Source organism: Olea europaea, chromosome 15 (assembly GCF_002742605.1).
Source record: "Olea europaea var. sylvestris chromosome 15, O_europaea_v1, whole genome shotgun sequence".
Taxonomy (NCBI): domain Eukaryota; kingdom Viridiplantae; phylum Streptophyta; class Magnoliopsida; order Lamiales; family Oleaceae; genus Olea; species Olea europaea.
In genome coordinates this window covers 15,011,692-15,025,070 of record NC_036251.1, presented here as the reverse complement: position 1 = coordinate 15,025,070, position 13,379 = coordinate 15,011,692, and the positions used below count along the sequence as shown (strand labels likewise).

General features: G+C 30.6%; 1 protein-coding gene across 2 annotated transcripts; it reads left to right on the top strand.

Annotated features, from left to right (window-relative positions):
- Positions 1-7,657: 7,657 nt before the first annotated feature.
- On the top strand, positions 7,658-11,303 carry LOC111410264 (luc7-like protein 3). Of its 2 annotated transcripts, XM_023040536.1 has the most exons (6): positions 7,660-7,980; positions 10,206-10,272; positions 10,354-10,416; positions 10,724-10,765; positions 10,865-10,921; positions 11,022-11,303. In XM_023040536.1, the coding sequence occupies exons 1-6, from the start codon at positions 7,742-7,744 to the stop codon at positions 11,112-11,114; spliced, it is 561 nt and encodes a 186-aa protein (XP_022896304.1). In that variant the 5' UTR covers positions 7,660-7,741; the 3' UTR covers positions 11,115-11,303. The 2 variants fall into 2 exon arrangements, with proteins under 2 accessions (XP_022896305.1, XP_022896304.1); XM_023040537.1 differs by lacking the exon at positions 10,724-10,765 and having other exon boundaries at positions 7,658-7,980.
- Positions 11,304-13,379: the final 2,076 nt, after the last annotated feature.

The following is a 13,379-nucleotide window of genomic DNA, read 5'->3' as shown; positions in this document are numbered from 1 at the left end:
ATAATAATTTTAGATTCATGTAATTCAAGATTCATCAAGTAAAATTTTATTAAATCTAGATTAATGTGAATGTTAATTAATTGAGATTTAATAGCACAAAATTCATAAATGATAATAATTTTGTAGTATTATTGCATATCAAAAACCGAAAAGTATGACATTATTGAAATAATTGAATTTCAGGAGGGTTAAAATTGTCCAGAAAATGATTCTCCCTTATTGTGATATTTTAGTATATTATAAATTATTGGCTTGAACAAATTAACTGTATTCCCTGACTCCCAAATTTTTTTGAAACTATCAATCTTTATAGTTCCTAGGCATCAACTCTTTCGAACTAGCTCTTCCAATGTCATGGCTTACATAACTTACGTCATGACGTCGAAAGCGAGAATTCGAAAGAGAAGACTTTAGGAAGTAAAAAAGAACAACAATTTCAGAATTTTTTGAGAGGCCAAGAATGTAAACAACCTATAAAAAATTTAGCTCCCAAATCAGTTTCTATTTCTTTTGCTGGTATCATATTTGAACTTCCGAGCAAAAAATTCGAATTAAAACAAAAATATTCCGAAAATTATCAACAATATACAATTTTATTTTCCTTAGTCAAAAAAGGGTATCCATTCCAAATTAAAGAGCCATTTTCTTGGATTAATATTAGTTCCCATCCAGAGTGTCAAATTCAAAAACCACTTTCTTTCCTTTGCTTTTTTCTTTCTTTCCTTGAGTCTTCTAAGTGTCAATACCTTACTCATATCTTAGTTTGAATTCTTCAAGATTAAAACTTGGTGGAGATTGAATTAGTTCTTTGAAGCAGCTGAATGAAAGCATTGAGTGAAAAAAAGCAAGACTGGTGAGACTAATAGAGGGAAAAGAGCTAAATTCGAGTGATATACGAGCGTATACATGTGAGGCAAATATTACTTTAGATTTAAAATATCTGACAGAGACGATAAAATGATCCATGAGATTGAGAAAAATAAATTATGATCGGCTTGGTCCATGGCTAGTTTCAAAATGAGCTCGAGTCATTCATTAGTCATTAGTCAAGCTGAGTGAAGCACACAAGCCTATGAACAACTCAACCCGTTTATCATTCGTACATCCACCAAGCGACAGATTATGAAAATTAAATTTTGATTAGTAGTAAGCTGTGTCTTCGCATTTTTTGAGGACATTCCCGCCTTCATAATGACAAAACAAAACGATAAAATAGTTTTATATGGTATTGATTTTCCTTTAAATATCGCGGAAAACTATTAATTTTTAATGGTAAAAATGAGTAATGTTAACCATGTATTAGTCTGCATTCTATTAAAGATTTCGATTTTGAACTTTGAGCCCTAGACAAACTCTTATATTAAAGTCAGTATACACATAGTTTTGAGTAGGATTGACAAAAATTCGGTTTGGATTGTTTTCTACCTATTCTCAAACTACACCAAACCATTTCACTTTTGAAACTAAACCACTTTTTACGGTTTCGTTTCTAACTAGAATTTATCTAACGGCATAAAAATAACACATTTCAAACAAACTAAAATATAAATAGTCATCTAAATCTCAATACAATATATGAAATGAAGCTTCAAAGATTATACGAAGTTTAAACTTAACAACTAACAAAATTTACATTGAAAAAAATTCATAATTGACATGGTGTAACTATAATAAAATACTTGTTTGGTACATATTTTAAGTCAATTAAAATCAATTTTTGACCATTATTTCATTATTCCAAACGTCTTTTTGAATTCTTCTCTCATTCGTAAAACCCCCTTTATCTCTAATGATGAAAAAATTAATTATCAAAATCCCTGTCAAACAAGCATTAACCTCATGATTATTAGATTTGAAAAATACCTCGTGAAAACCGATTTTTAGCCCTTGTTTGAGTCTCATTATTTCAACAAGAATGCATTTTTTATTAGGGTACGTTTGATTGCAAAAATGGAATTGAATTGCCTAGAAAACGAATTTCAGGGAATTGAATTGCCTAGAATTATTTTTCTGAGAATTGTAAATTATTGTGTTTGATTAGTATAATTTTTCACGTGGAAAATGTTGAAATAAAAGTTTTTTTTAATATTCGCTTGGCTTTGTTTTACATGAAAATTGTCAATTAAAGGGAAATATTTTTTTACAATAATTCTTAGAATTGGTTTCCATTACCAACAAAAAAAAAGACGAAAAAAAAATAATAATCACTACAGTATATGGTGAGAATTCAAATTCAACTAAAATAAGGAAAATTCCAAATTCCAAGAAATCCAAGAAATGCAATTTCATGAAAAATATAAGGTATCAAACACCAAAAGTTGGAATTTTCAATTCCAATTCCATCTTTTTTTCCATTTCCATGCTATCAAACACTCCCTTAGTGTATTGATGGGAAATGTGTGGTTAAAAAATAAGAAAGAGTTTTAAATTTGAATGTGATATTATTTTATTAAAAAATATGTGATGAAAATGAAGTCAAATAATTATTTAAGAATTTTTTTTTTTTTTTTTTAAAAGAATGTGTATCGAACACTCTTAATATTTTAATGAATCATAAGGCACGACGTCGTATTAGTCGCCCCTTTACCTAAACAAAATATGGCTGTTTACTAGCGCAGCTTGCGGAAGTCTGCTGTAAACAATTGGTCCTCTCCAGTTAACTCATCTCAAATAATGGTAGCCTCGTCGTCGTCCATCTCAACATCGTCTTCATCCTCCGATGCATCTGCTTCTCCCTCCAATCGCCGCCAACACCGCCGTCGCCGCCACAAACGAGAAAGAAAACGTGACAGAGACGGAGACTCCCTGAAAGTGCGAAAAAAGAGTCGGTCCCACACAAAAAGACGTAGTAGACGTCATTCCTCCGTTGACAGCCACTCTTCTTCTCATTCATCGTCTTCCGAAGATTACAGGTATCATGTCTAGGCTGCCCTTTAACTTGTGTGCGCTTTTATATCAGATCTCTTCGTTTTTATTGTTTTAGATCTTGATTAAAATATTACTTTTTATGTTTTATGTATGGCACCAACCTGTTTGACGGATTTGATTGTATCATATATAACGTTGTGGGATTACATCTCATTTTAGTTTTGGGAATTAGGGTTATTTATGGACAATTTTTATTTTTGCTGGTGTTATATTTAGTTAGGCATATGATGTGGCGATAGAGCATGATTGGAACATTTTGAAAAACAAAGGTTGTGAATTTATGAGCCTAGATGGCTTCTAAATAATTATTTGAGATGAATTTAGAGAATTCAATATGCATAACAAGTAGCAGCAATGGTCTTCGGGTAATGTCATAAATTGACACAAGAATGATGTTTGTGAGGTGGAAAGTTCAGGCTTATATTCATGTCTGTGTTGTGCTATTGTCATATATAGTTAAATTCATGCATTTTTTTTTTTTTTTTCATTTTTGTTTCATTAGTAACGAGGTTAAAGGTCTTTTGACCATGCTAACCTACATGATTGTTCGTATATCTTTTCTTTTAACATTTTGCGCCACAATCATAATCATACTTTGTTTACGTGCACATTTTTCTTGGTTTATTTGCTAACCTTTTGCTTATAAGAATTTTATTTTTGATATCCATTTAAGGTTTAATGATATTTATTGCTTTTTGTCAATTACAAAGATTTTAAATCCTATGCTATTCTAATTGTTTAAGACTACAAGCACAGAGATGCCATTTTTGTTGAAGACTTGCAGTGTCCATGTCCAAGACAGTTTGAACACTTACTTCGCATACGACATTTCAATATGGGTTGGATATACCAACTTGACATGCCCTTATCTCTAATGACATAGACAAGATAGTGGATGATGGAAGTTGGAGACTAGAAATTTTGGATATGAGAAATGGAGAGATATTGAACTCAAGTCCCCGGGGGGGGGGGGGGGGGGGGGGAGGTGAGTACTGCTCTGTGCTAGTAAGAGTTGTGGGGAAGAATGAAGATTGAATATGAGTTAAGGTTGAAGCTTTTGAATTATTGAGCATGAATTAAGTAACTACAATGCACAAGAATCAAAAATAAAGAAAAGTTTAGTATTGTTATAATCATAATATTGTTTGTTAAATTTGTATTTTGCAATTAAAATTTGGGATAATGTGTGCATTTTCGTTTGGAATATTATGTTTTTGTTTTCATTGACTGTCTTTTCATAAATTGTTTTATATCAATTTGACGGATGGACCTATAAAAATTAATTTATTTTCGTGGTTATTAACCGAACCGAATCGAGCCGAACCGAGATACGAACTGAACCGAACCGAACCCATTTACGTGATTATTGTGCGGTTATAGTATGGCAAAAAATTTAATTGTTCGGTGATGATTTTGACCAAATTGAAATCGAACCGTTGCCATCCCTAGTTTAATCCTATATGACTTGACTCATTTTTGTAGTTGTAAAGAAATTAACAAAATAAATTAAAACCCTCATATTATGCATACATTTTTTCTTAAAAGTCCAAAAAATAAAAGGAAATTAATGCAAATGGTATTTAAAAATTATGTAATCAGATATTGATAATCTTCATTTAGTCTATTTGCTTTATCTTGACTCTGGACCTCTGCATCTTCTCAGTTCTTCAAATGCATTAAGCTCTGTATGCAAGATTCAATATATGTAATGTATTTCCTCAAAGTTCAAAGACTATAGATGGCTTTGAACCAATTCCACATCGTAGATATGAACCCAAATTGGGCTTTTTAAATTGACTAGTTAAAGTTGAACGTGCAATCTAAAATACTTTATAAGTGATGCAAAAATAATATTTGATACCAATTTGTTGGAAGATTTGATGAGTCGTAGACCAATTAAAGAAAATAAAATTTAGCATAGAAATTTAAGAGAAATTTTTTTTTACTCAAATTATACTTTCAAAACGCAATTTCTATGATTTAAATTTTTTGTAATGATGCAATACTATAAATGAGCAATCTTTTTATGTTATATTTGACACATAAAAATTAATTGTTAATACATAAATTTAAAAACTCATTAAAATTTTCAGATATATGAATATGAATAAATTCACTATAATAATTTTAGATTCATATAATTCAAGATTCATCAAGTAAAATTTTATTAAATCTAGATTAATGTGAATGTTAATTAATTGAGATTTAATAGCACAAAATTCATAAATGATAATAATTTTCTAGTATTATTGCATATCAAAAACCGAAAAGTATGACATTATTGAAATAATTGAATTTCGGAGGGTTAAAATTGTCCAGAAAATTATTCTCCCTTGTTGTGATATTTTAATATATTATAAATTATTGGCTTGAACAAATTAACTGTATTCCCTGGCTCCCAAATTTTTTTAAAACTATCGATCTTTATAGTTCCTAGGCATCAACTCTTTCAAACTAGCTCTTCCAATTTCATGGCTTACATAACCTACGTCATGACGTCGAAAGCGAGAATTCGAAAGAGAAGACTTTAGGAAGTAAAAAAGAACAACAATTTCAGAATTTTTTGAGAGGCCAAGAATGTAATCAACTTGTTCAAGCCAATAATCAACCTATAAAAAATTTAGCACCCAAATCAGTTTCTATTTCTTTTGCTGGTATCATATTTGAACTTCTGAGCAAAAAATTCGAATTAAAACAAAAATATTCCGAAAATTATCAACAATATACAATTTTATTTTCCTTCAGTCAAAAAAGGGTATCCATTCCAAATTAAAGAACCATTTTCTTGGATTTATATTAGTTTCCATCCAATGTATCAAATTCAAAAACCACTTTCTTTCCTTCGCTTTTTTTCTTTCTTTCCTTGAGTCTTCTAAGTTTCAATACCTTACTCATATCTTAGTTTGAATTCTTCAAGATTAAAACTTGGCGGAGATTGAATTACTTCTTTGAAGCAGTTGAATGAAAGCGTTGAGTGGAAAAAAGCAAGACTGATGAAACTAATAGAGGGAAAAGAGCTAAATTCGAGTGATATACGAGCGTATACATGTGAGGCAAATATTACTTTAGATTTAAAATATCTGACAAAGACGATAAAATGATCCGTGAGATTGAGAAAAATAAATTATGATCGGCTTGGTCCATGACTAGTTTCAAAATGAGTTCGAGTCATTCATTAGTCATTAGTCAAGCTGAGCGAAGCACACAAGCCTATGAACAACTCAACCCGTTTATCATCCGTACATCCACCAAGCGACAGATTATGAACATTAAATTTTGATTAGTAGTAAGCTGTGTCTTCGCATTTTTTGAGGACATTCCCGCCTTCATAATGACAAAACAAAACGATAAAATAGTTTTATATGGTATTGATTTTCCTTTAAATATCGTGGAAAACTATTAATTTTTAATGGTAAAAATGAGTAATGTTAACCATGTATTAGTCTGCATTCTATTAAAGATTTCGATTTTGAACTTTGAGCCCTAGACAAACTCTTATATTAAAGTCAGTATACACATAGTTTTGAGTAGGATTGACAAAAATTCGGTTTGGATTGTTTTCTACCTATTCTCAAACTACACCAAACCATTTCACTTTTGAAACTAAACCACTTTTTACGGTTTCGTTTCTAACTAGAATTTATCTAACGGCATAAAAATAACACATTTCAAACAAACTAAAATATAAATAGTCATCTAAATCTCAATACAATATATGAAATGAAGCTTCAAAGATTATACGAAGTTTAAACTTAACAACTAACAAAATTTACATTGAAAAAAATTCATAATTGACATAGTGTAACTATAATAAAATACTTGTTTGGTACATATTTTAAGTCAATTAAAATCAATTTTTGACCATTATTTCATTATTCCAAACGTCTTTTTGAATTCTTCTCTCATTCGTAAAACCCCCTTTATCTCTAATGATGAAAAAATTAATTATCAAAATCCCTGTCAAACAAGCATTAACCTCATGATTATTAGATTTGAAAAATACCTCGTGAAAACCGATTTTTAGCCCTTGTTTGAGTCTCATTATTTCAACAAGAATGCATTTTTTATTAGGGTACGTTTGATTGCAAAAATGGAATTGAATTGCCTAGAAAACGAATTTCAGGGAATTGAATTGCCTAGAATTATTTTTCTGAGAATTGTAAATTATTGTGTTTGATTAGTATAATTTTTCACGTGGAAAATGTTGAAATAAAAGTTTTTTTTAATATTCGCTTGGCTTTGTTTTACATGAAAATTGTCAATTAAAGGGAAATATTTTTTTACAATAATTCTTAGAATTGGTTTCCATTACCAACAAAAAAAAAGACGAAAAAAAAATAATAATCACTACAGTATATGGTGAGAATTCAAATTCAACTAAAATAAGGAAAATTCCAAATTCCAAGAAATCCAAGAAATGCAATTTCATGAAAAATATAAGGTATCAAACACCAAAAGTTGGAATTTTCAATTCCAATTCCATCTTTTTTTCCATTTCCATGCTATCAAACACTCCCTTAGTGTATTGATGGGAAATGTGTGGTTAAAAAATAAGAAAGAGTTTTAAATTTGAATGTGATATTATTTTATTAAAAAATATGTGATGAAAATGAAGTCAAATAATTATTTAAGAATTTTTTTTTTTTTTTTTTAAAAGAATGTGTATCGAACACTCTTAATATTTTAATGAATCATAAGGCACGACGTCGTATTAGTCGCCCCTTTACCTAAACAAAATATGGCTGTTTACTAGCGCAGCTTGCGGAAGTCTGCTGTAAACAATTGGTCCTCTCCAGTTAACTCATCTCAAATAATGGTAGCCTCGTCGTCGTCCATCTCAACATCGTCTTCATCCTCCGATGCATCTGCTTCTCCCTCCAATCGCCGCCAACACCGCCGTCGCCGCCACAAACGAGAAAGAAAACGTGACAGAGACGGAGACTCCCTGAAAGTGCGAAAAAAGAGTCGGTCCCACACAAAAAGACGTAGTAGACGTCATTCCTCCGTTGACAGCCACTCTTCTTCTCATTCATCGTCTTCCGAAGATTACAGGTATCATGTCTAGGCTGCCCTTTAACTTGTGTGCGCTTTTATATCAGATCTCTTCGTTTTTATTGTTTTAGATCTTGATTAAAATATTACTTTTTATGTTTTATGTATGGCACCAACCTGTTTGACGGATTTGATTGTATCATATATAACGTTGTGGGATTACATCTCATTTTAGTTTTGGGAATTAGGGTTATTTATGGACAATTTTTATTTTTGCTGGTGTTATATTTAGTTAGGCATATGATGTGGCGATAGAGCATGATTGGAACATTTTGAAAAACAAAGGTTGTGAATTTATGAGCCTAGATGGCTTCTAAATAATTATTTGAGATGAATTTAGAGAATTCAATATGCATAACAAGTAGCAGCAATGGTCTTCGGGTAATGTCATAAATTGACACAAGAATGATGTTTGTGAGGTGGAAAGTTCAGGCTTATATTCATGTCTGTGTTGTGCTATTGTCATATATAGTTAAATTCATGCATTTTTTTTTTTTTTTCATTTTTGTTTCATTAGTAACGAGGTTAAAGGTCTTTTGACCATGCTAACCTACATGATTGTTCGTATATCTTTTCTTTTAACATTTTGCGCCACAATCATAATCATACTTTGTTTACGTGCACATTTTTCTTGGTTTATTTGCTAACCTTTTGCTTATAAGAATTTTATTTTTGATATCCATTTAAGGTTTAATGATATTTATTGCTTTTTGTCAATTACAAAGATTTTAAATCCTATGCTATTCTAATTGTTTAAGACTACAAGCACAGAGATGCCATTTTTGTTGAAGACTTGCAGTGTCCATGTCCAAGACAGTTTGAACACTTACTTCGCATACGACATTTCAATATGGGTTGGATATACCAACTTGACATGCCCTTATCTCTAATGACATAGACAAGATAGTGGATGATGGAAGTTGGAGACTAGAAATTTTGGATATGAGAAATGGAGAGATATTGAACTCAAGTCCCCGGGGGGGGGGGGGGGGGGGGGGGGATGAAGAGAAATTGAAAATGGGATAAAGTATTGTTGCCAACAAGTTCGCTGATTATTCTAATGTAAGAGAAATTAAAAATGGGATTGGACTTTTAATGGGATAAAGTATTGTTGCCAACAAGTTCGCTCATTATTCTAATGTAAGAGAAATTGAAAATGGGATTGGACTTTTAATAGGATAAAGTATTGTTGCCAACAAGGTCGCTCATTATTCTAATGTAAGAGAAATTGAAAATGGGATTGGACTTTTAATGGGATAAAGTATTGTTGCCAACAAGTTCGCTCATTATTCTAATGTTTCTACACTTATTAGACCAGACAGTGGAAAATCAATTATCCACACATTTAAAAACCATCAAAAAGTGTCCACTTCTTCATTTTAACAGAACCATTAGCAACCAAAGTCATTTATTGCTCAGCAACATTTATTAATTTGACTTAAATATTGTTTAATTATATGGGATGTTTAGTGTTATTATGAAGATATGAGTATATCATGGCTAGCAGTAGAGCAAATGCGGATTTGTCAAGATGTCTTTGGATGTATGTATGTGACAAAATATGAAAAATTCTATGAATGGCAATAAGGTTTCTTCACAATGCAGTAAAGAGAAGTTAAAATGCTGGAGTATGGGTATGTTAACATTATCGAGTAACAAGTCCAAAAGATGCAACAAAAGATTAAAATATGTAGTGAAGTTAAATATGAAAAATGATGTACTAAAAAAAGTTGATGGGTTCGTTTTAAAATGATGTACTAAATTGTTCTATGTAGTCAGTGTGTTAGTCTACTTATGTTAATGGGCTCGTTTTAAATTGTTCTATTGTTAAACTGGACAGGAGTGTTACTTAGAATAATCATCTCACTGATTCTAGAATATTGATTCTGGAAATTCCAAGATCAGTATTTTTATAGAGCTGTTCCTGTGATGTGTATGTGGTGAATCATACCTATTGTGCACTTAAAACAGAATTGTGGAGGCTTAGAGCATAGTTTCAATGCAAGAATGGAGACTTCTTCCATGCATTAAGATGATTTGATTCTTATTCTATGCTAGGGGAAATGATTTATGAAGTTTAATCTGTTTATTTGTGTTTTATTCTGTACTGCCTGATTTGAGTAGATGAAGAATGAGACCAATTAGTTCCCGACTTTGCGGTACCCTGATTTGAACAATGAATTTCGGAATTAATTCCTTGTCACCGTGTCTATTTGTGGTTTCAGTTCTACTGACAGTGAACATGAAACATCTCATCATTCCAAGCGGCTCAAACAGAACAAACCCAGAAAGGTAGTTATTTTGAAATAGTTTCTTGACTTGTTGAATAATGTGCATTTGGTTTTTATTAACTACTGCCTGGTTGGATTTCAGACCAAAGAGAAAGAGAAAAAGAAAACTCATCTGCACAAACGTCACAAGCATAAAGATAAAGAGGTAAGCCACTATCTTTTTTGGGGAAGCATGAAAATTGATGAGATTGTGTTGAACTGATTTGTCATTAAGCAAGTAGAATAATCGGGGTGAACTTAAAAGGGGTTTTATGTTCATGATTTCATGTCATCCTGATTAGGTCATGTTATTCTTCACAAGAGGTTCTAATAGTACTTTCTGTCTGTTTATGAAATGGCTCTTCAAAATTTGGAGCTGGGGTCTGTGACATGATGATGGGGGAACTTGATTGTCTTTGCTTGGATGTTGTTTCTTGCCTTGGTTTTGTCCTGGCAATGTGAGACATATATAGAAGCGGCAGGAAGAAAATAGTGGTCCTGTACAGCTCTCCAAGGTTTCTTTTATGCTTGAAAATTTTCAAATCTCGCATGTCCAAGAGATAATCATAATGGGAAAAAAGTTATGGTTTTGCTAACGTGATTTATATTTACAGTTCTTGGGAAGGGACAAAGATGATGGTGTACGTCGTAGTGTTGTCTCGGGCAAAAAGGTGACAACTCTCAAATTTGCTTGATTATTTGACAGCTACTGTATTGCTGAAACCCTTTAATGCTAGTTATACAAGATTTTCTCTTTGGTTTTTTTGGTAGATTCAATTGAAGCTCGAGAAAACAAAGGAGGATAAGTTAGCTGAGAACAATCGAAATGAGTTGCTGAAATTCTTGAATGCTAGTTATGATTGACAAAGTTGGGATGAAAGTTGAAGGTTCTATGTCTTAAATCAAAACATTACATTTTCTTTTGCATGTGATGAGAAGTTTGTTTAAAATATTATATATTTTGTGATGTTCTTGATTATGTTAGTTTGAACCGGAATTTCACTAATTTATTTGATAGCATTGGGAAATAAAACGATTTTACTTGTGATTGAATTTTTGATAATAACTTTTGCCTGTTTACTTTTTTAATTGTTGAATGCTTTTCTTCTTTGATTTGTGTTGTGGTGTCATCAAAGACCAAAACAAGAATGTATTAGAGAAACCCAATGTTATGTAGCAATACTTGTGTTCAGAACCAGTCTTGGTGGCCTTGGGCCATTGCCACATTAGGAATGGTTGGAGAATTAGGAGCTTTTTTAATTATCTCCAGGGTCTACAAATTGTGGAGACCAAGATGTACATCACCATATAAGACTTGTACCCTTATATTCTTATAAAGCTCTTTATTTGCAAATGACTAATCCTTTAACTTCAATGAATAATGTGGCAATCGTTAGGCGCTGGTAATTCTACATAGCATTACTAAAATAGTAGATGAAGATATGAATTTTTTTTGTTGCACTGCATTCTTTTAATATTTTTCTTATTTAACTAAATTGGACATAAATAATATTATATATAATAACCGCTTAATTATCTTTTTGATTTTTATGAACACAAGAAGTCTTCCAACAGCTAGCTTCTTTTCTTCTCTCTTTCTCTGTCTTCATTTGTATTTTTGAATGATCTTACTTTCTCTTTCTTTTAATTATGTCATTCGTCTTTTGATATATAGCTTTGGTTAATGAGAATGGATGCGATTATGATGCTACAACCCCGTTTGGGTTCTCAAATATGATTACTACCCTCTCCGTCCCCATTTATATAGGCTGATTTTTTTTTTTTTTCTCGTCCCAATTATATAGGCCTATTTCTTTACTGAGAAAGTTTTATTTTGTTTGTTTACTATTATACTCTTATTTAATTTATTTAGTTATAACTAATTTTCCTATTTAATTTTGAAATTATATAAATATAAATAAGGGTAGATTAGAAAAGTTCTTGACAAAAACTGCTTTTTAAATAACATTAAATAAGGTTTTTTAATTCGTGTGAAAAACAAAATTAGCTTATATAAATGGACGGAAGTAATATTCCATTTAGGCTCTTACATGCAATTATGGAATAAGTGAAGCATTTTATTCCAACAAGAAATCAAGAATCAATCATTTTTCAAATATTAAATGTACATAAATGTTCGCGAAAAAAGAATAAAAATCTATATGCACTTTTTCTAAACATTCCTCCCACCAACAACCATATCGCAGGGGAGATCGAAGAGCACTCTCAATTTCATGAGTAATATTATCTAATATTAATCTTAGGTGATAACAGGCATTAAATTACACATTTAATTAAGCCCTTGTTTGAGCTTCATTTTTCAAGGGGAAAAAAATGTATTTTTCAACAGTGTTTTAACATCATTTCAACCATACATTTTTTAATAAAATAATATTATGCATAAATTTAAAACTTTTGCTGATTTTTAAGCCACACATTTTCTATCAATAAACTATTCAAAAATTCATTTTTTTCTGAGGCTCAAAAAAGGCTAAATATAAAGAATTATGGTGTATTTAATGAAACCTATATGTTAACACATTAATTCAATTTCATTTTTATGGGTTATTGACAACCTTTTGGTTGAATGATTTTTTCATTGAGTTTTTCTTACATTACATACAAGTATAAATATGATAGGTGTAATTACAATCTAAATATCACTACTATATAAAAAGGATAATGTTTTACTACTGCAGAAAAAATAGTAGATTCTTCCATTTTGTCTCACTGTAGCTTCTTCTTTTTTTATTGAGAGAAAGCAACGACGTCGTTTATCTTACGTGTTTGATATAGTGACTTTGTTGCTTTTCTTCAATTTACGCGGCGTGGAGGATTATGTCATAGAGCCACTTTACTCTTTCTCCATTTTTACACGCTACAGTCATGCTTCTCTATTTATATATATATATATTAAAAAATTCTAATTTTAAATTAAATTTAAAATTTTATAATTTTTTTTAAATTTAAAAATTAAATTAATTTTTTTTAAAAGTTGAAAAATTGTAAATTTTTTTTAAAAATTTTAATTATATTATTATTCTAATTATAATAATAATATATTATTATATATATTAATAATATAATTAATATTATATTATTATAATATTATTATTTCTGGAGGCTCAT

Excerpts from the sequence above, each read along its gene's own strand:
- LOC111410264 (XM_023040536.1), top strand. The coding sequence starts at position 7,742 with ATGGTAGCCTCGTCGTCGTCCATCTCAACATCGTCTTCATCCTCCGAT. Across the intron at positions 10,417-10,723 it reads ACAAGCATAAAGATAAAGAG|AAGCGGCAGGAAGAAAATAG; the intron begins GTAAGCCACTAT and ends AGACATATATAG. Across the intron at positions 10,766-10,864 it reads GTCCTGTACAGCTCTCCAAG|TTCTTGGGAAGGGACAAAGA; the intron begins GTTTCTTTTATG and ends TTATATTTACAG.